The 22,141-nt window shown below is 40.4% G+C and overlaps 1 protein-coding gene across 2 annotated transcripts; it reads left to right on the top strand.

The window, feature by feature from the left end:
- Positions 1-419: 419 nt before the first annotated feature.
- Positions 420-21,844, top strand: mgst3 (microsomal glutathione S-transferase 3). Of its 2 annotated transcripts, none has more exons than XM_003226717.4 (6): positions 420-574; positions 8,406-8,529; positions 13,069-13,142; positions 17,186-17,243; positions 20,703-20,775; positions 21,649-21,844. In XM_003226717.4, the coding sequence occupies exons 2-6, from the start codon at positions 8,413-8,415 to the stop codon at positions 21,756-21,758; spliced, it is 432 nt and encodes a 143-aa protein (XP_003226765.4). In that variant the 5' UTR covers positions 420-574; positions 8,406-8,412; the 3' UTR covers positions 21,759-21,844. The 2 variants fall into 2 exon arrangements, with proteins under 2 accessions (XP_003226765.4, XP_062833885.1); XM_062977815.1 differs by lacking the exon at positions 420-574 and adding an exon at positions 8,183-8,318.
- Positions 21,845-22,141: the final 297 nt, after the last annotated feature.

Here is a 22,141-nt window from a genome sequence, read left to right as displayed (position 1 = left end):
AATATAAAGTCTGTCACTGCCTCCACGTTTTCTCCCTCTATTTGCCAGTTGTCAATTGGTCTGGTTGCCATGATTTTGGTTTTCTTGATGTTTAACTGCAGCCTGGCTTTTGCACTTTCTTCTTTCACCTTGGAGATAAGGCTCCTCAGCTCCTCCTCGTTTTCAGTCATCAGAGTGGTATCATCTGCATAGAAGCCTTGTATTTACATCCAAACCCCACTCTCCTGACCAAACAGAACAAACTGCAGCCTTCCAGATATTCCTGCATTACAACTCCCATCTGTCTGCTCCAGTCATGGTGAGGAACATAGGAAGGTCTGGAGGGCCACATAAATGGAAGTGGCAGGCTAGATTGAAGTCCAAAACACCCGGAGGGCCGACGTTTGCCCATGCCTGAGACAATTGATTTGAATGTACTGTATCTTCATGTTTATAGGCATTCGCTCCTTGTGGGCGGGCGGACCGCCCCTTGGGGCGGGAGGGAGTCTGTCGTGGGCCGCTCTCTTCCATTCCTGTGCCCAGCCGGGCTCGCGCCTCGCCTCCTCTTCCTGTTCCTCAGCCGGACGGAGAAGCGGTGAGTCCTGGCTTGGAGCTCGCGCGCCCTCGGCGGGAGGGGACAAGAGGGGGAATGGGGGCTGCGGGGCTAAGCAGGGCGCATGCGCGGGGAGGGGGCGCGCGGCTTTTCCTCTCTCCCCCGCCCCCTCCCTTGAGGCGCGAGCCCTTTTTGCGGCGAAATAGGTTGTATAGAGTTAGCGTGGGCGGGAGCGGGGATTAGGTCTGGAAGCAGCGTTTCCCCTTAAAGAGACATGGCTCTGCTGGTTTGAGCGCTGGGCTATAGAACTCTGGAGACCAGGGCCCCGTTTCCCCGCTCAGCCCAGCCCTGGAAACCCGCTGAGTGGCTTCGAGCAAGTCCTCTCAATAGGGGGTCCCCACAAACCGGAAATGACGTCAGACAGAGGCAGTGTCTTCTCAGTGGAGCCCTATATAACTGGAAAAACCTCTAGAGCAGTGGTTCACAACCTTTCTAATGCCGTGACCCCTTAATACAGTTTCTCGTGTTATAGTGACCCCCAACATTAAAATTATTTTTTTTGCCACTTCATAACTGTCATTTTGCTACTGTTATGAATCATAATGTAACTATCTGATATGCAGGATGTATTTTCATTCACTGGTCCACATTTGGCACAAATACTTGATATATCCAAATTTGAATACTGTTGTGGCTGGAGGAAGGGTTGTTTTTGTCTTTTGGGAGTTGTAGTTGCTGGGATTTATAGTTCACCATGATCAAAGAGCATTCTGAACTCCAACAACAATGGAATTGAACCAAACTTGGCACACAGAACTCCTATGACCAACAGAAAATACCAGAAAGGTTTGGAGGGCACTGACCTTGAGTTTTAGTGTTGTAGTTCACCTACACCCAGACAGCACTGTGGACTGGACCAAATTTGGCACAAATACTCAATATGCCAAAATGTGAACACTGGTGGAATTTGGGGAAAATAGACCTTGACATTTGGAAGTTGTAGTTGCTAGGATTTATAGTTCACGAACGTTCGCGAAAGGTCCCAGGTTCAAATCCCGGGAGCGGAATGAGCGCCCGCTGTTAGCACCAGCTCCTGCCAACCTATCAGTTCGAAAACATGCAAATGTGAGTAGATCAATAGGTACCGCTCCGGAGGGAAGGTAACGGCACTCCATGTAGTCATGCCGGCCACATGACCTTGGAGGTGTCTATGGACAACGCCGGCTCTTCAGCTTAGAAATGGAGATGAGCACCAACCCCCAGAGTCGGTCACGACTGGACTTAATGTCAGGGGAAAACCTTTACCTTTACCTACAATCAAAGAACCCCTTGAACCCCACCGACGATAGAATTGGGCTAAACCCCCATGACCAACAGAAAATTTGGGTTCCTAAGACCATCTCTAGGGTGACATTACACTAGCATCTCATAGAATGATAGAGTTGGAAGAGAGCACATGGGCTATTTAGTCCAACCCTCTGCCATGCAGGAAACATACAATCAAAGTACCCTGACAGATGGCCATCCAGCCTCTGTTTAAAAGTTTACAAGGAAAGAGTTCCCATCACACTCCAAAGTAGAGACTTCCACTGTTAACAGCTCATACATCTATCCACTTTAAATGCTGTGACTGCCTCCTGCAGTATTCTGGAGTTTTTAGTTTAGAGAGGAGCCTTTAAACGGCTCATCCAGAGAAGCCCTGGGCCTCACTAAACTACAAACCCCAGAATTCTGCAGGAGGCAGAAATTGTATTAATAATAATAATAAATTTTATTTCTACCCTGCCACCATCTCCCAAAAGATTACTCAGACGGCTTACAAAGCACTCGTAATGTAACAATATTTACAGTGCAATAAATACAAGTACATCACTATCATAGGAAAATATAATTTACATCATCAATACATAAAATATTACCACAATAAAATCAATCAACTCTAAAACAGACATCGATTAAAACCTTACGGCAATTATAGGCATAAAATGAATAGCAACCAATCAGTCATATTAAGTGCTTTCAGTGAAAAAACCTTTGGGTCTGTAATTTAACCTTTTGGGCTCTATACCTATTGAAAAGCTTGGTTAAAGAGCCAAGTTTTTAGGCTGGACTGAAAACATTGGAGGGTGGGGGCTAGCCTAACTTCCCCAGGGAGGACATTCCAGAGCCCGAGGGCCACCACCGAGAAGGCCCTCTGCCTCGTCCCCACCAACTGTACTTGTGAAGGCAGTGGGACTGAGAGGAGGGCCTCCCCGATGGACCTGCACTGGTTCACAGAAAGAGATATGGTCACGAAAATAGGCTGAACCCAAACCATATAGGCTTTGTTGGTAATAACCTGCACTTTGAATTGGGCCTGGAAACTTGTCGGCAGCCAGTGGAGCTACTCCAATAGAGGCATAGTATGTTTCCTATAAGCAACCCCGGTTAGCAATTTGGCTGCTGCCCTTTGCACTAATTGCAATTTCTGAGCCACCTTCAAAGGCAGCCCCATGTAGAGTGCATTGCAGTAATCCATCCTGGATGTAACTAAGACGTGGACCACCGTGGCCATGTCAGGCTTTTCGAGGTACAGTCGCAGCTGGCACACAAGTTTTAATGTGCAAAAGTTCTCCCAGCTACTGCAGACACCTGAGCTTTAAGTGACAGCACTGAGTCCAGGAGGACGCCCAGACTGCGGACCTGTGTCCTTAGGGAAGTGTAACCCCATCGAGCACAGGTTGTCACTCTATACCCCGGTCGGACTTGCGACTGACCAGGAGAACCTCTGTCTTGTCAGGATTAAGCCTGTGCTTGCTGGCACTCATCCAGTCCATCACAGCTGCCAGACACTGGTCCAGGATCTGGTAAGCTTCCTTGGAATTAGGTGGAAAAGAGTAGTAGAGTTGAGTGTCATCTGCACAGTGGATAAATGCTCTTGATGAAGTCGTATTTTGGAAGCATATGTTATTTCATGTTGAGGATAGAAGGCAGTCACAACAAGGGTTTGCTTGAGGTGCCTTCCTCTTGACACGTTTCTCCCTTTTGCCCTATATTCATGCCTCAACAAAATCTATAGCACGGTTGGTAACAGAAGATCTCCAGTTACAACCCTCCAGTGCAAGGCTTCCCAGTTCTCCCTGTTTGGGGCTACTTTGGCTCTTGCTGCCATTTCATGTGCTGCTTGCCGCTCTCCAAAGCTTTCTTTTGATCAAGTGAGAGTGTTTGCCACCTGAAAGAATGGGATCAAGTGCGTTGTTTGACCCATTTCAGTATGTAACAAAAGTAGATTTTTTTTTCTGTTCCTAGTTTGAAAGGTTTATTTCCTGTTTAACTGTGTGGTACTTACTTTGATAGTTGCTATAATCCAGAAACTTTGTTTCTGTGGCTGCCACAAACTATGTTTAATGGATTCAGACTCTATGAGATATTTATTGAATAATAATAATAACAACAACAACAGTAATAGTAACAATAATAATGTTTTATTTATGTCCCAACCGCTCTCCCGGAAGGGACTCAGGACGGCTTACAACAAGTAACTGTTAAGACAATACATAAAGATAGTACCTAGGTCAAATTAACTTAAAATAGAACCATTGCAATTACTGAAAACATAAAAACATAACATCAACATCAAAAATAGTTGCTCTTGCTGAAATAAAAGCCAAATGTTTTTGCTGTTTAATAAACATCTCCCATGTTTTTATGATAGAACCAATTAGAAAATGACTTTAATAACCCAGGAACTAAAATCGTGTTATATAGTATTTTTAATCCTGCCAGGAAAATCAGAGAATTTTTTTTCTAGTGCATTTGAAATCCTCCCAAATCACACAATTGCTAATGGGGATAACTGTAGAATGATGTCTGTGTGCTTTGATTCTTTGATTTCCCAAATACGCTTCTCATAAAGTTTTAGTTGGCACTGCCATTTTGTAACAGTGGCTGTAAATTCATGCAGCTTGTAACTGTTAGAAGAGACAAAGGTTACATAGTGATAGGAGTGTCCCCTGGACTGCTGCCACCTACTCTGGCTAACCTTTCTCCCAGCAATAAAGGAGTTGAACTTTGATCCTTGTTCTGACTTTGCTTACAGGCAAACCCAGGTGGAGATTACATAGCTAAGAAGGAAGAGTCGTTAAATGGTAGAAATCTTAAACACTCAGCAATTGTATTGTATTGTATGTACCTCCTCTCCTTCACCTCTGCAGTTAAACTTTAAGCCCTACCACTATTTTACACTTTGAAATACCATTTCAATCTTACATATAAATCAGTATAAGTACCCAAGAGCGGAATAAAAAACAACAACAGGTAAGCTGGGAAGAATGCCTCCTAGTCTAGTACACTAATGCACAGAGTACGAGGAATAAACCAGATGAACTCTTGGTGTAGGGAGACAAATACAACTTGATAGACATAATTGAAAACTGAGAAGAAGTGGCTAGTGGGGTTCTTCACAGTTCTGTCTCGGGCTCAGTGTTGTTTAATATTTTTCTAAATGACTTTGATGGTGGAATAAAGATTATGCCTATCAAATCTGCAAATTCAAAGTGCTGGCATTAGCCTATAAAGCCCTAAATCAGGGGCCCCCAAACTAAGGCCCGGGGGCCGGATGTGGCCCTCCAAGGTTATTTACCTGGCCCCCGCTATCAGTTTTAGACTTAGGCTCGCCCAAAGTCTGAAGTGACTTGAAGGCACACAGCAACAACAATCCTACTTAACTTGACTATCTCATTGGCCAGAAGCAGGCCCACACTTCCCATGGAAATCCTGATAGGTTTCTGTTGGTTAAAATTGTTTTTATTTTAAAATATTGTATTGTTCTTTCATTTACTAATATTGTGCTATGGTAATAACATATTGTGTATACATATAATATTGATAATAATATTATAATGTAATACAATACAATATTTATTTATTTATTACAGTATTTCTATCCTGCCCTTCTCACCCAATAGGGGACTCAGGGCGGCTAATAATAATAATATAATATTAATTATATATTATATATTACATGTAATATTACTAATAATATTATAGTATATTGGTATAGTACAATATAGTAATATATAATGCTGATATTGTGCTCTGCTAATAATATAATATATTGTATGTACATAAAACTTGTAAGCCACTCTGAGTCCCCTTCAGGGTGAGAGAGGGTGGGGTATAAATGTAGTAAATAAACAAATAAATAAATGTTGTTGGGTTTTTTTGCACTACAAATAAGGCATGTGCAGTGTGCATAGGAATTTGTTCGGGTTTTTTTTTCAAATGATAATTTGGCCCCTCAACATCTGAGAGACCATTAACTGGTCCTCCACTTAAAAAATTTGGCGACCCCTGCCCTAAATGGTTCTGGTCCAGCTTATGTGTCTGAACATATCTCCGTCTATGAACCATCTCGGAGGTTAAGAACTTCTAGGCAGGCCCTGCTCTTGGTCCCACCTACTTCGCAGGAGTGTTTGGTGGGGAACAGGGACTTTTGAGTGGTGGCTATGGAACTTCCTCCCCAGCGAGATCAGGTCAGCTCCCTCTTGATCTTCAGAAAGAATCTTAAAACATGGCTGTGGGATCACGCTTTTGGACAGTAATGCAATGCAGTAAGTGAAGATGGAATGTTTGCAGTCATGACTGGAATGGCTCCTGACTATTATTTTGTATTATGTGATTTTTTAAAATTGGTTTTAATGCTTATGTTTTAATTTTATGTTTTTGATGTATTTGACTATTTTATTATATCACTGTTTTATGTGGCATCGAATTGCTGGCTATTCTAAGGCCGCTCCGCGTCCCCTTCAGGGTGAGAAGGATTGGGTATAAATACAGTAAATAAATAAATAAATAATGGCATCTAATTAAGGAAAATGGCTAATATCCCAGTGGCTGAGATTAGAATTCAAAATTATCTTGACAGATTAGAGAACTAAAAATTAACTAAAACCAACAAGATAAACTACAGCAAGGTAAAATGTAAGGTACTACAACTTGGCAGGAAAAATAAAATACACATACAGGAGGGCTGACACCTGGCTTAAAAGCAGTAAATGTGCAAAAGGTCTGAATAGACCACAAGGTAAACATGAGTCAGCAGTTAATGACAATGCATAAAGGCAATGCAATTTTAGGTTGCATTAACAGGAATATAGAACATTATCACATTGGGCTTGTAAGTTGTTTTGGAGGCTCCCTGGCCACAAATGAAAAAACTTACCATTGCATGACATTGTTGTAAATTTCCAGCAATCAATCTTCAAGTCGTGTTGAAGCAGTAGTTTATGAAAATAGGAATACAGGCAGTCCATGAGTTACAAACATCAGACTTACAAATTACTTGTAGCTAAGAATGAGGTGAACATGACAGAAAGTGAGAGGAAATCTCCCCGTCGGAAAATTCACTCCTGAAACAGTTATCATGGGGAAAAGGGAATTCCACTGAAGCTTTCTCACCCATCCTTGTTTTCGCAACAAGCCCAGATTTTCAAAATCCAATTCTCAAAGGGACAGAAAGTGAGGTGAAATCTTCTGAACAGGGTCACAGATAGCAAAACAAACTCCACAGGGGTGTTAACCCTTCCCTCTGCTGTCCAATGCTAAAAAAACAACAACATATTTTGGCTGGAGTTACATTTTAAAATGTACCTGTTCTGATTTACAAACAAATTCAACTTAAGAACAAACCTACAGAACCTATCTTACTTGTAACTTGGGGACTGCCTGTATCCCGTTTTGGGGCTGCTCTGTGCACATGCAACCAGTCTTCCAAAGTGATTTTAGTGATGCAGTGACATGAAGCTGCTTCTGCAGCAACTTTGGAGCCATTGGCATGTACTGTGCTCATGTTGTGGGCTTTGAGCTTTCTCAAAGTGCTTTTAGTAAGGTTTGATGTGATTAGGAGAATGCTTCTATGAGACTGTACCCTGCTTATGCTGGTCTGTGACCATAATAAAGATTTTGATTGATTTGATGTGATTAGGTGCAGGGTTAGGCAAGTATGCTCCAGTCTTAAGCAAAATGGGTTTGTAATGACAGAACCTGTTTTAAGAGCCACGTGGAATAATGTCCATAGTACCCAGATCAAGTAATACTGTGTCACAGTTCAGTAGATCAGAATATGTCCACAGAAAAGCAACGATCAAAGCTCTGGAAACTAAGCCCTTTTTTATGACTTAGGTAGCAGGATATGTTTGGCTTGGAAAAAAGAAGGCTGAGAGGTGACATGAAAGCCATCTTTAAATATCTGACAGAATCTCATGTAGGAAGGATAGCCAACTTGTTTTCTGCTGATCCAGTATATTGAAATTTAAAGAAAAAGAGATTCCACCTAAACATTAGGCTTTTTTTACTGTAAGAGCTGCTCAATAGTGAAACATACTGCCACAGAGAGAGGAGGGCGTTTCATCTTTGGAGGTTTTTGAGCAGAAGAGCCTCTCCCTACTTTGAGATTCTATGAGTCCATGCTGTTAGCAATGCAAAGTGTGTTCTGCTGTGTGTTGGATTAGATCAGTGGTTCTCAACCTGTGGGTCCCCAGATGTTTTGGCCTTCAACTCCCAAAAATTCTAACAGCTGGTAAACTGGCTGGGATTTTTGAGAATTGTAGTCCAAAACACCTGGGGACCCACAGGTTGAAAACCACTAGATTGGATCTTTGTAGTCCTTTCCAACCCTAGGATTCTGTGACAATGGGGCCAGATTTCAGTATGGCCTTGTTACTCCTTTTGTACTACGGTTTGTTTCTTCCTGGTCTTCAGACAGGCAAGTTGCAGGCTTGATCTTTACCTGTCTCTTGTCTTCAAGGTAAGCAATACTTGTGTATTATTTTGTGCAGACAGGTGATTGGAATTCTTGAGCAAGGACTGACCTCTCCTTTCATTCTTTTTGCAGTGCCAAGATGGTGGTTCTCTCTAAAGAATACGGTTATGTGATTCTCACAGGTGCTGCTAGTTTTGTCTTGGTAATGCATCTTGCAGTCAATGTTGGGAAAGCACGGAAGAAATACAAAGTGGAGGTGAGCATGAAAAGATAGCTGTCTTGTTGGATATCTTTAGAAATAGAAGAGCCGAGTAAAATCAGCATTCTTATCAAATGTTCATGAAATTTAGTCTGCACATTCACACAGAATTGTGTCAGAGGATTTATCATATCAATTTTTAATCTGTTGGGAATCACAGTAGGAAAGAAACAGTAACTTTTTAAAAAATTTGCTTTATTTACCATATACAGTAGAGTCTCATTTATCCAACATTCTGGATTATCCAACGCATTTTTATAGTCAATGTTTTTAATACCTTGTGATATTTTGGTGCTAAATTTGTAAATACAGTAATTACTACATAGCATTACTGTGTATTGAACTACTTTTTCTGTCAAATTTGTTGTATAACATGATGTCTTGGTGCTTAATTTGTAAAATCATAACCTAATTTGATGTTTAATAGGCTTTTCCTTAATCTCTCCTTATTATCCAATATATTCGCTTATCCAATGTTTTGCTGGCCCGTTTACGTTGGATAAGCGAGACTCTACTGTATCCTATTTTTTCTACAGTGAGCTAAAGCCAGTATATATGGCTCTACTTCTCCCTATGTAAGTGTTAAGTTGTTCTGTAATTAAATCAATTATGACACTGATTTATACGATGCATATAATATGTACAGTAAGATTATTATTAGTATCAATATCATGGGCAAAATACATATCAACATCAATTATTCAATCAAGAAAAACATCAATAAACATTAAACAATAAGTTCTCATACACAAAATGTTGTGAGTTCTTAACAGTTCCTCGTTATTTCTTCTTCCTACTTTATCATCACAGCAATCCTGCAAAATGGCTTGAGAGAGTGTCGTTATCCCTAGGTCACCTGGTGAGCTACATATCTCATGGGGACCTGAACCTGGATCTCCTAAATCTAAGTCCAGCACTTTTTCCACTAACAGCATCATCCCACTTTTATTGCCTGCATACATGATATACATAGTTGCTTTTATTGTGGGACTTATGCTACTTTGTTCCTTTTTGTCATAAAAACCCCCCAAGATATTTCTGTTTAAGCCCAGTGTCCAAATACATGCAGAGTTCTACCTCTGTCTCCCTCTCCGCTGATTTCTCTTTCCAAATCCTCTCACCCCCATGTCACTTATGTAAAGAATCTCATGATTGCAATCATTTTCTGTACACTTCGATCTTCTGACCAGTATTATCAAGTCAGTCACTGTTGCCTCCTCTCTCCACCATTTATTATTTTCAGAAGTAAAGTCCATTTAGCTGTCATCATATAATACCCATGTTATTATTCTGAATCTTCTGTCTAAAGCAGGCATAGGCAAACTTTGGCCCTTCGGCTGTTTGGACATCAACTCCCACAATTCCTAACAGCTGGTAAAGCTGATGTTCAGCTGACAGGGGAATTTCAGGTAGGAAACTATCAGAGCCAGCTAACACCTCCCAACAAAGGATTCCTCCGGGCAGGAAGCAGCCAGGTTTTGAAGCTGAAAGGCCATTCAATGCTAATCAAGGTGGCCAACAGCAACATTCACACTTGCCTCAAATACACAAGTGTTCGTTCTCCCACCCTGGACATTCCACAGATATATAAACCTCACTAGCCTAGTTTCCAACAGACCTCACAATCTCTCAGGATGCATGCCATAGATGCAGGCAAAACATCAGGAAAGAATGTTTCTGGAACATGGCCATACAGCCCCGAAAACTCACAGCAACCCAATGTCATTATTCTTCATTGCCTTCCAAAGTAATATGTATGCATTGCCTTCATGTTCTGGCAGAAGCCACAGAAAACCAACCTCCTTTTCAACTAACAAAGTCCAGCAGTAGTTGTAAGGAACAAGGTAGCCTCCCAGATAATCTGTGGACCAGATTAGCTACACCTCTGGCGGCACAGTGGGGTTAAATCCTTGTGCAGGCAGGACTGATGACTTGAAGGTTGGATTGCTAACCTGAAAGTTGCTGGTTCAAATCCAACCCGGGTAGAACGCAGATGAGCTCCCCCTGTCAGCTCCAGCTCCATGTGGGGACATGAGAGAAGCCTCCCACAAGGATGGTAAAAACACCAAAACATCCAGGCATCCCCTGGGCACCTGACTGAGACCACTGTCACTGTAAATTTATTTTAGTGTTTATTAAAAAACTGCAAAACAGCGAATCCACGAAAAATAAACTGAGAAGTAGTGAGGGAACACTGTAATACAATTCACTATCCTGGTGAGTATTTTAAGATTCTTCCTCTCACCTCTCCTTGTTGCCAAAGTAAGATACCAAAACTTTCACTCATAAAATCTTGCAGGAAAAGAAGAACATTTTCAAAGCATGAAATGGTCTTAACTCTTTTGGAAATCTTTGATTCTGCAGTTGGGAAGAGAGCCAAAGGGTGTAACTACTCAGCTCTCACTTTGGTGAATCAGAAGTCTGACTCAGAGTCTTAACTGCTAACAGATGGAGCTGGAAGAATGGCCACTTTTCTATTGCTGAAAGGACCTAATTGCATCGCCAAAAAAGAAGACAAAAGCACTGCCCTAAAGCCCATTTTGAGGAGGCAATGAACAAATAAATACTCCAGGAATTGGCCTTGCAAATATTTTCTCTAGGCTCAGCCTGTGGCATCTTTGAAAAGAAAGAAGAGCCTTGACTATAACAGAAGTATTACCTTTTTCTGTACCTTTTTGTCATTGTGCTTTTTCATTAATTGTTTTGATTAACGCATAGTAAGAGTATCTTGTGGGCATTTTGCTTCATTACGGTTGGAAAACACTCTCCAAATAAGTATGAGATAAGACGGAGATCCCACCCCATTCCTGGTAGCATAAAACTTAGCTTGCTTAAGCCATTTGAATTAATCAAGTTTGTATTTGACATGTTTGTTCGAATGCATGCTACTTCAGGCACCATATCCAAGGAGCACCAGGAAAGAAAAGCTTCCCTTTTCTGCTGCTTTGGCCCATCAAATCTGGCTTGTCCAGCTAAATGCCACAACCTCCAAGTAAGCCAGACTTCTCTCAAAACCCCTGGATGTAAGAGCTTGCATGCAATGAGAAATGTCCAAGAAGAAAGCCCTTAACAGTGGATGTTGATTGAAGTGCTAAGCAAATAATACATACAGATAATGTAGCAAACACATTAAAACATTTACTGTCAGAGACAGAACGCCAGCAAGTAAAACAAAACTCAGTTTATTGAGGTTACAGAACCAAAAACGCCCGTAAAAGACAAAGAACAGGGCAAACACTTAACTTCAGGGTGAAAAGTAACAAAAAACAGCTCAGTTTGAGCTTAAACGGTTCAAAGGAATAAACCGGGTTAAACAGAAGTATAATCCGGATTAAATAAAAGAGCTTACTTCAGCTTGGCAAACAAAGCAAACAAAGGAGAATCAGCAGGAGACAAAACGTAAACAACAGGCTGATGGCAGATTCCTCTCTGCTACTCAGACACAGCAGGGGAATAAACCAGGCTTGTTTATTCCTCCCTGCAGCAAGGGAAAAGAGTAGTCGTAGTTGGGATCCAGTTTAGGGTTCAGCGGCCAACGATATCCAGGTTCAGGCACAGCAGTCAGGGTAACGGCAGTCAGCAGGGTCCCAATCCGGTCCAGAGGTCTACAGCCAAGCGAAGTCGTCAAGAAATCCAAAGGTCTCACCAGTAGTCAGCAGAAGGGATAATCCGGAATCGAAGTCAGCCAGTCCAGCGTCAATTCAGTGCGAGAAGGTATTGCCCGTCAAAAAGACGACGGAGGTCAAGCTATCGAGATTAAACACAAGTTGCACAGAGAAAAACCCCACACAGTTCCTCCCTCCGTCTATGCCCAGTGTCCTAGGTAAACTTACGTATCCAGGCAACGAATCACACCCGTCTTCAGGAAGTTCCCAAACAAAAGCCCAAGCGTCCGTCCAGATTACCTTGCCCAACGCAATTAGACATTGATCCCAAACCCCATTTTATCCCAGTTCAAGCTCATCATCGCTGTCAGCTGCCATCCCAATTCCAGACGCCCCAACATCATCATCCTCATCAGAGCTTAAGCACCTTTGACTACGCCCCACAGCATCCCCAGCTGTGGATCCCGCTCCATCCCTCCAGCCAGTCCATGGGTCTGATCCTGCAACCCGCCAATCACCTCCCATGCTTTCATTGCCTGTTTCCCCAGCACCCAAATCCTCTCTCACACGAGTCCATTCCATGTCATCCTCCTCCGAGCTAGCCGTCTCTTCCTCCAAACCCTGAGAAAAGCCCTCAAAGGAATCCTCATCTGTCGGTTCCGTAAACAAATCCCGGAGCCGCTTCCTTTCACGCTCCTCGAAGGAGTCTGACTCTCGAGGAGTCTTATGACCCCTTCTCCTATTACCGGAGCCCGAAGGCTCAACCATAACATTAACTTGACAATAAAAACACAGTATGGTATTCATGGTAGCGGTAATTAATTTATTTGTGTGTCTACATTTAAAGTATCCTCCAGTCTCCAAATTCTACCACATTTGCCAGTTGATTGAATGGGAACATGTATTAATTTGTTTTTTCTCCCCTCAACAGTACCCAAACATGTATAGTACAGACCCTGAAAATGGTCACATCTTTAACTGTATCCAGAGGGCACACCAGAACACGTGAGTAGTCCCTGATGCATTTATTCTTGGTTTCTCAGCTCGGGGTTTGTCCAAGCTTGTCCATTGTCTATAAGAAGTGAGCTTGCCTGTCTGCTAGTTCCCTACAGAGACAACCCACTGTCCATCCAGAAAGGAAGGGGATGCTGCTATAGTGGCAAGAATGTGAAGATACAAACAAGGATAGCCTACAACTGCCATCAGTAGCTGTGTCCATGGAGCAAGACCTTCTTCAGTAATAGAGTCTGTGGCTGAGTTGGAGATGACCTGGAAGATACCCTGTATTTTCCAATCTACCCGTTTTTCTTACCCCAAGAAGCAGGGGTCTACACAGAGATAGCAGTGGAAGGAAAGGGTGCCATACCGCTATCATCCTCATCATTCTTCTCTCTTGATGGATGGGAGGTTGTTAAGCCAGTGGAAGAGAAAAGAATCCGCATTATTATTATTATTATTATTATTATTATTATTATTATTATTATTATTATTAAGCAGCTGAGTACTACCTCTGCATTTCCTCCTCCTGCAAAATTTGTATCCAGTTTTTGGTGCCATAGGTCAAGAAGGATATTAGTAAGATGGAATGTGTTCAGATATGAACAACCAATATGATCCGAGGTCTAGAAACCAAATCTCCCCTCCAATATCTATTCTCTAGACTGTACCACTATCTTATGACCCTATTCTCTGTGGTTTTATTCTTATTCTTATTTCTTTCTCACCCCGAGTTTTAACTTAGTGTTCATGTGGCCCGCCCTTGTTTTTTATTGCTTCTCTGATTTTGTGTTGTAATGTATATTATTATCTATTGTATTGTTTAATTGTGTTATGATGTGTTGTTTTTATATTTTGTTATAATGTATTGTTCTGGGCATGGCCCCATGTAGGCCGCCCCGAGTCCCCGTTGGGGAGATGGTGGTGGGGTATAAAAAAAGTATTATTATTATTATTATTATTATTATTATTATTATTATGTTTAACTTGAAGAAAAAAAGACAAAAAAAGCATGATTACTATCTTTATCTGAAGGGATGTCATGTAGAAGACAATATGAGTTTGTTCTGTGCTGCTTTAGTGACCAAAAGATGAACCAATTGGTTAGAATTACATGAAAAGAGATTCCACCTAAACATAGGAAAAAATGTCTATTTACACTAGAGAGAAAGAGATAAGAAAAGGCAATCAAAAACCCACTAAAGTAACTGTGTAAAAGGTGGAAGTCGATGTATGTACATATTTATTCTATTTTATTTCTTTTTTTATTATTTCTTTTTTCTTCTCTCTCTCCTTCTTTTGTCTATTTCTTTCATCTTTCTTTTCTATAAACACCTTTATTCCCACACTTTCACTGTACATATCACTTGAAACTTTGATTAAAAAATATTAATAAAAACACTATAAGAGCTGACTGGCAATGAAATAGGCTGTCTTGAAAGGGTGGTGGACCCCCTTTCTTTGGAAGTCTTTTTAAAAAGAGGTTGAATATGCATCTTTTAGGAGTGGCTATAGTTGTGTATTCTTACATGGCATGGGATTACCTAAAATGGCCATTATGACCCTTCTCAACTCTAAGGGCCCTTCCACATAGCCCTATATCCCAGAATATCAACGCAGAAAATCCCACATTATCAGAGTGTGGACTCAGATAACCCAATTCAAAGCAGATATTGTGGGATTGTCTGCCTTGATATTCTGGGATATAGGGCTGTGTGGAAAGACCCTTAGATTCCTAATAAAATCTGGAAGAAATTAGCTGGCTTGCAAAATAGATTCTGCTACCATTACTCTTTGCCTATTACTTCTTGGTGAAGTACTGCAGTACCATGAGGCAGGTAATTCCCTGTTCTGGACAGCTAGATGGGTCAATGGCATTTCTCCAGCCTCTCAAGATTGGCCGGGGAGTAGCAAATCTAAGCTGTCCATCACACCACAGCTTGAGGCGATTGCTAATGAGAGAACTGGTCTTGTATCAGTTGGATGTTTCAAATGTGTAAGCATGCCAGGTATACCACTTTCTGCTCTGAAATGGATAAAGAACAGGCCAACACTTGAATGCATCCGTTAGTTTTTTATCCTGCGTGGTATAAGCATAAATCACTGCCTGTGTTTTGAAGAGTAGAGCTCATGTACTAAGTCAATAAGAACTACAGTCCTTTGGAAATGTTCAGCTTTGAAGACTGAAGAGTGCTGAACTCATAAGTAAGTGCGATAGTCCTCTCATTCAAACGACTCATAGTTAAGAACGGGGGTCAGACAAAGGAAGTGAGAGAAGGTGTGTTCACTGAAGATTTATCACCAATACTTGTTTCCACAATAAGCCAAATTTTTCAAAATTATCACAGGAACAGAAAGTGAGGTGAAATCTTCTGAACAGGGGCTCAGACAGCAAAACAAATACCACAAGGGTGTTCACCCTTCCCTGTGCTATAAATATAGATAGATAGATAGATAGAGCTGAAGTTACACTAAAAATGTACCTGTTCTGACATACATACAAATTCAACATAAGAACAAACCTACAGAACCTATCTTGTTCGTAACTTCGGGACTGCCTGTATTATAATAATAATAATAATAATAATAATAATAATAATAATAATAATAATAATAATAATAATAAAAACTTTATTTATACCCCGCCACCATCTCCCCAATGGGGACTCGGGGCGGCTTACATGGGGCCACGCCCAAAACAATACAATTCAATTTATTCAATGTATTCAATTTATTTATAAGCTGGTTTTCTCACAATACAGGATTCCTTGCATACTGGCTTTGTATCTTTCCATTTGTTTTTTTCTTCTTCTCTCATTACGTCATATGATACTCTTCCCTACACCCAATAATTAGTTTATGGTAGTTAATATTATTTATTTTTATCCTGCTTTTGTCCCATGGCTGGGACTCAAAGCAGCGAACAAATGGTTGAAGAACAAAAACTGCATGATACAACATCAATCTCCCAAGCAAAATAAATAAACAATAAGCAAAAACATACTGTATAAACCATATAAAACAAGCTTAATAAATAACGACATTTATAGTTAAAAGTTCCTGGGCCTTAGGCCACTGAGGTTGTCCTAACATTATGCTAAGTATCCTCAAAGCTTCGCATGTTTGGCTGTGTGAACCTTGCCAGACTGAGATAGCCTTCAATGATGTGTCTTGGCAATAGCCACTAGCTGTCTAGTCGCTGCTTATTGTGGATTGTCCAGAAAGGCCTGTTTCCATAGATAGTTTTTAACCTGAGAGCAAAAGGCCAGTAGTGAGGAGGCTGACTGCACCTCTTTGGGGAGGGAGTTCCAGAGCGGCGGCACCACCACAGAAAAGGCCCTCTCTCTTGTTCCCACCAACCATACTTGTGTGGCCAAGATAAGGGCCTCTCCTGATGATCTTGGGGCTCGTGTGGGCTGGTAGAAGGAGATGCGGTCTCTCAAGTAGGCTAGTTAGAATGTTGGCTCCCATGGGGAGGCATATGATGTGAAGAAGAATATAGGCACAAATCTGTAGTTCTTTACCACACAGAGGTCTTCTTTTGTAGCACCTTGTTGGAATTACCATCAGTCATCTACATTTGTGGGTTGAGCATTCTCAAATTTGATTATTTGCGGATTTCTGTATTTGCTGCGATCTCTGCCGCTGATCTACCTGTGATTGAAAAAAGTTGTTGTTTTTAGGCATATGGTCAACTTCTACTGGAGAACCTAGAATTGCCTAAAGAAGTCTTCTCTAATGTAAAAAGGGCAGGCCTATATCTGTAGTTTTCCCATTTGGTGGGGGGGAAGGTTCTGCACCCTAATCCCTGTATATATGGCTTGTTTTTGCCCTTAAAAGGATAGAATCATTGCAAGCATGCCAAAACTATACATGGCCAGATGGATACTCTCCCTTTTTTGAGGCATGTCATGGTTCAGAACTGTGTTTAGACCTTTATCAGTTGGTTCAGAATTATGTTCAGACCCGTATCAGTTGGTAGGTAGGTGCAATCCACTTGTACAGATCATTAATGAGAACAAGTCTCCAATAATTTCTGTTTGTACTTTCAGGATAGAAGTGTATTCTCCCTTCTTGTTCTTCCTTGGAACTGGCGGGCTCTACCATCCGGTAAGTAAGCAGCTTAGGTCTCTTTTTTTAATCCACAACTAGCTCAGGAACCTTCAGCGTATTTTCCTTAACTAGCTAGTGGGTGCTGTCTTTCAAAACCAGGGTATGGTTGTAAAGCTTGAAGTATTTCATTTGCCGCTTCTGCACACTTCCTCCATATTACTGGATGCTACTCCTCTACAAAATATATGCCTTCAGATCATTTCTGAATTATGGCGACCCTAAAACAAAGCTATCATGGAATTTTATTGGTAAAATTTGTTAAGAGGATGATGGCTTCCTCCAAGGCTGAGAGAGCATGACTTGGGCAAGGTTGCCCAAGGGTTTTTATGCTGTGTAGGGAGTCAAACCCTGGTCTCAAAAATCATAGTGTAATGTTCAAACTATTACACCGCACAAGCTTTTCTTCTGTCACTTAATTTATTTTTATAGTACAAGCAGCAACTAATACAATAGATAGAAAGTTTCACAATAGATTCTGCGTTATGACTATCGTTTTGAAATAAAAGTGTTAGTTTGAAGAACTTTAAAATTAATTTGGTACATTAAAATGTCAATAAAATATATTAATATAATGTAGTTTTTAAAACACTAATTTTCAATATCATTTAAAATGATTGAAAATATTAAGTAACAGATTCAGATAAAAATAACTGATATTTAATGAATACCAAACTAATATATACCCACAAGTACAACGATATGCACTGGTAAATGGTCAGTAAACAGGTATAAAATATAAAATTATATTGAATGAAATACAATAAGTACAGAATTTACAATTGTAATGTTAATGTATAACCGAGCAATGCTTGCTCTATACATAAATTTGTCTCTTGAGAAATCAATCAGCTGAACAAGCAGCAAATTTATGTATAGAGCAAGCATTGTTCGGTTATATATTCATTTTGATGTAGGAGCATTAACATTACAATTGTAAATTCAGTACTTAGTGTATTTCATTCAATATAATTTTATATTTTAGACCTGTTTATTGACCATTTACTAGTGCATATTGTTGTACTTGTGGGTATATATTAGTTTGATGTGTAACCAGAAAACCATTTACTTAATACGATATTTAATGAATAACATGAAATTTAATGTTTTCAAAAATATTGGGAGTAGTGAAGTAATATTTCATTATTTTTTCTAAAACTAAAGTCTATTTTTGTGTATTTCTCCTTTCTTTTTTTACTCCCTTCTATAAAAGAAATATCAAGAGTTAATGGCAGTTCAAATTTCAAGTACAAATTTATATAAAACTAGCTGTGCCCGGCCACGCGTTGCTGTGGCTTAGTCTGGTGGTGTTGGTCAGTCTACATTAGGTTGTATTTATGCTGTGACCTCCACCCTTCTTTATGCTCACATTAGTAGTTGTATTTGAAGTCTGTTACCTTCTTCAATTTTCGTGTTGATTGATAATTGCTTGAGATCCCTGTTGTCTTTGGTTTGTTGTTAATTGTAATGTCTGATTCTGCTGAGTGCGGTTTATATTTTTATTGTGGTACAATAGTCTTTTTTTTTTGCTTGTGTAGGTGTTTATTATTATTGTTGTTGTAGTGGTCATGAAAGTTGGATAAGTTAGATGCTACTGTATTGTTTTTTGGAGGCCCAGTGTAGCACTGACTGGCCTCGATTCTTATTGTTGGTGTTATTGTTATTATTGTAATTGTTTTTTTGGAGGCCAAGTGTGAATGTAGGGATTGGGGAGGTGGATGAGTTGTGTTGTCAAATTTTGTATTTGTTATAGTCACAATGCGTTGTTGTAAGTATTGTGGGTCCGGATTGTGGTTTTGTGGTGTGGTTGTGTTGTTACAACTGAGAGGCAAGGCTTTTGTGTTGTGTTGTCAAGTTTTGTATTTCTGGGGCATTTAGTTGTATGCCAAGTTTTGTATTTCTGGGGCATTTAGTTGTGTTGTTATAGTCACTATGCATTGTTGTGAGTTTTGTGCGTCCGGATTGTGATTTTGTGGTGTGGTTGTGTTGTTACAATCGGGAGGGAATGCTTTTGTGTTGTGTTGCCAAGTTTCGTATTTTTGGGGCGTTTAGTTGTGTTGTTATAGTCATGATGCGTTGTTGTGAGTTTTGTACGTCCGGATTGTGGTTTTGTGTTGTGGTTGTGTTCTTACAACTGGGAGGCAAGGCTTTTGCGTTGTGTTGTCAAATTTTGTATTTCTGGGGCGTTTAGTTGTGTTATAGTCATGATGCGTTGTTGTGAGTTTTGTGGGTACGGATTGTGGTTTTGTGGTGTGGTTGTGTTGTTACAACCAGGAGAAAAGGCTTTTGTGTTGTATTGTCAAGTTTTGTATTTCTGGGGCGTTTAATTGTGTGCCAAGTTTCGTATTTCTGGGGCGTTTAGTTGTGTTGTTATAGTCACGATGCATTGTTGTGAGTTTTGTGGGTCCGGATTGTGGTTTTGTGGTGTGGTTGTGTTGTTACAACCGGGAGGCAAGGTTTTTGCATTGTGTTGTCAAGTTTTATATTTCTGGGGCGTTTAGTTGTGTGCCAAGTTTCGTATTTGTGGGGCGTTTAGTTGTGTTGTTATAGTCACGATGCGTTGTTGTGAGTGTTATAGGTCTGGATTGTGGTTTTGTGGTGTGGTTGTGTTGTTACAACCTGGAGGGAAGGCTTTTGCGTTGTGTTGCCAAGTTTCGTATTTCTGGGGCGTTTAGTTGTGTTGTTATAGTCACGATGCGTTGTTGTGAGTTTTGTGGGTCCTGTGTGGTTTTGTGGTGTGGTTGTGTTGTTACAACTGGAAGGCAAGGCTTTTGCATTGTGTTGCCAAGTTTTGTATTTCTGGGGCGTTTAATTGTGTTGTTATTGCACGATGCGTTGTTGTGAGTTTTGTGGGTCTGGATTGTGGTTTTGTGGTGTGGTTGTGTTGTTGTAACCTGGAGGCAAGCCTTTTGCATTGTGTTGCCAAATTTCGTATTTCTGGGATGTTTAGTTTTGTTGTTATAGTCACTGCGCAAACAACTTTATCATTTTATATATATATAGAATTTTATATATATATAGATGATACAGGTTTCATTATAATCCATGGCCTATGGGGAGTCTAGATTATATTCTGTGTTCATTGTTATGTGCCTCTGTAAATAAAGAGAGATTTGTGCTCCAATGTTAAATGGAAAATCTTGTTCAAACTTCATTTGATTCAGTGTCCTGGGTGTTATATTCAGGCATTGGCTTCTTGAATAAGGAAATGCTTAGACATCCACATCTCATTGATTTTCTCAAATACAAACCAAAGTGATCATGGGAAACGGTGGGAGAGAGTGTTAAGGATTTAATTACCATTTTTGGATACCTATTTCCTACTCTAGTTCATGTCTTTGAAAAACCTCTACAGTAATACCCGAAGATTTAGAATTGGCTGGTTTCTCTCTCCTCCACTGGACATCTATTTATTTGTGAAACTCTCAAGTGTATGCCTACTGTTTGTTTTCTTTCCAGCGTGCTGCTGCAGGACTTGGTGTGGCATGGATTATTGGAAGATTGCTCTATGCCTATGGCTACTACACAGGGGGTGAGAATCTGGATTGTGAACTGCATATGGTGCAAGTTTGGTCCACCTTAATGATTAATTTATATCAAAGTTGGTTTTTCTGTAAACGGTGCATCCAAATCCTAATTTATATACTGTATGCAATGGCTAAAATTTACAGAAAGCATTTTCAAGTTTTAAAAAAAGTAGCAACACAAATTTTGGTGCCTCAAATGTTAGATCTGTTTCTGGGTATATTTGACTTGCTGATCCCAAAAATGGCATAGGTATTCCCCTATCAGCTCTAGTTTTTGAGATACATGTAGTGTGTACATCGAGAAAGAGATTGCAATCATGTTATGAGGAACAAAACATGTAAGAACTGCAAAGTAATTTGTGAGTGACACACTGAAAAACTGCCCACTTGGAAATGAGTGCTAAATAGAATTCAAATGACAGATCACATTGTAGTTTTGTTTTGTTTGGTTTTTTTTAAAAAAAAAAATGTCAGGAGCGACTTGAGAAACTGCAAGTCACTTCTGGTATGAGAGAATTGGCTGTCTGCAAGGACGTTACCCAGGGGATGCCCAGATGTTTGATGTTTTACTGTTCTGTGGGAGGCTTCTCTCATGTCCTCGCATGGGAAGCTGGAGCTGACAGACTGGAGCTCACCCCGCTCCCCGGATTCGAACTGCCGACTTTTCGGTCAGCAGTCCTGCCGGCACAAGGGTTTTACCCATTGAACCACCGTGGCTCCATGCTGTAGTGAGGGTAGCACTTCTGTTTTGTAGATGTGATACATTTTACTTTAAAGTTTTGGGAGCTCTTGCTGGACAACAAAGAGAGATTGTATGCAACAAAGAAATATAACTTTGTAATAAAAAGTGATATAATTATTATATCTTTGCTTTACAGATCCCAAGAAACGAAACCGGGGTGCACTTGGTTCACTTGCACTCCTTGCTTTGGCAGGAACCTCTATTTGCACAGCCTTCAAGCTCCTTGGTTGGTTCTGCAGCGAATAAAGATCCTATCCTCTTTGGCTACTGAGAAGTCTAAATCTTGCCATAACACAATTTTTATCTTAAAAATAAACAGAAATTTAAAACTCTGTATATAATTGCATGCCTTCCTTCTGCTTAAGAAATTGATAGAACTTCATGGTTTATCAATTTTTTTTATTCACGGCACTACAAATGTTTAGTGGCAGGCAGCATTAGTATCTCAACTCCTTCTCTCTTACCTTATAACTACTGCTTAACAAGAACCATGGCATTCTGAGATGTATCTCGAGACATACCCTGTTTCCCCCAAAATAAGACAGTGTCATATATTAATTTTTGCTCCAAAAGATGCGCTAGGTCTTATTTTCAGGGGATGTCTTATTTTTCCATGAAGAAGAATTCAC

This window comes from Anolis carolinensis, chromosome 4 (assembly GCF_035594765.1).
Source record: "Anolis carolinensis isolate JA03-04 chromosome 4, rAnoCar3.1.pri, whole genome shotgun sequence".
Classification (NCBI taxonomy): domain Eukaryota; kingdom Metazoa; phylum Chordata; class Lepidosauria; order Squamata; family Dactyloidae; genus Anolis; species Anolis carolinensis.
The sequence above is the reverse complement of the archived record's forward strand: the minus strand, read 5'-3'. Positions and strand labels throughout refer to the sequence as shown.

Coding starts and splice junctions, on each gene's coding strand:
- mgst3 (XM_003226717.4), top strand. CDS start 8,413: ATGGTGGTTCTCTCTAAAGAATACGGTTATGTGATTCTCACAGGTGCT. Junction 17,244..20,702: donor CTGGCGGGCTCTACCATCCG/GTAAGTAAGCAG, acceptor TTTTCTTTCCAG/CGTGCTGCTGCAGGACTTGG. Junction 20,776..21,648: donor CTATGGCTACTACACAGGGG/GTGAGAATCTGG, acceptor TTTGCTTTACAG/ATCCCAAGAAACGAAACCGG.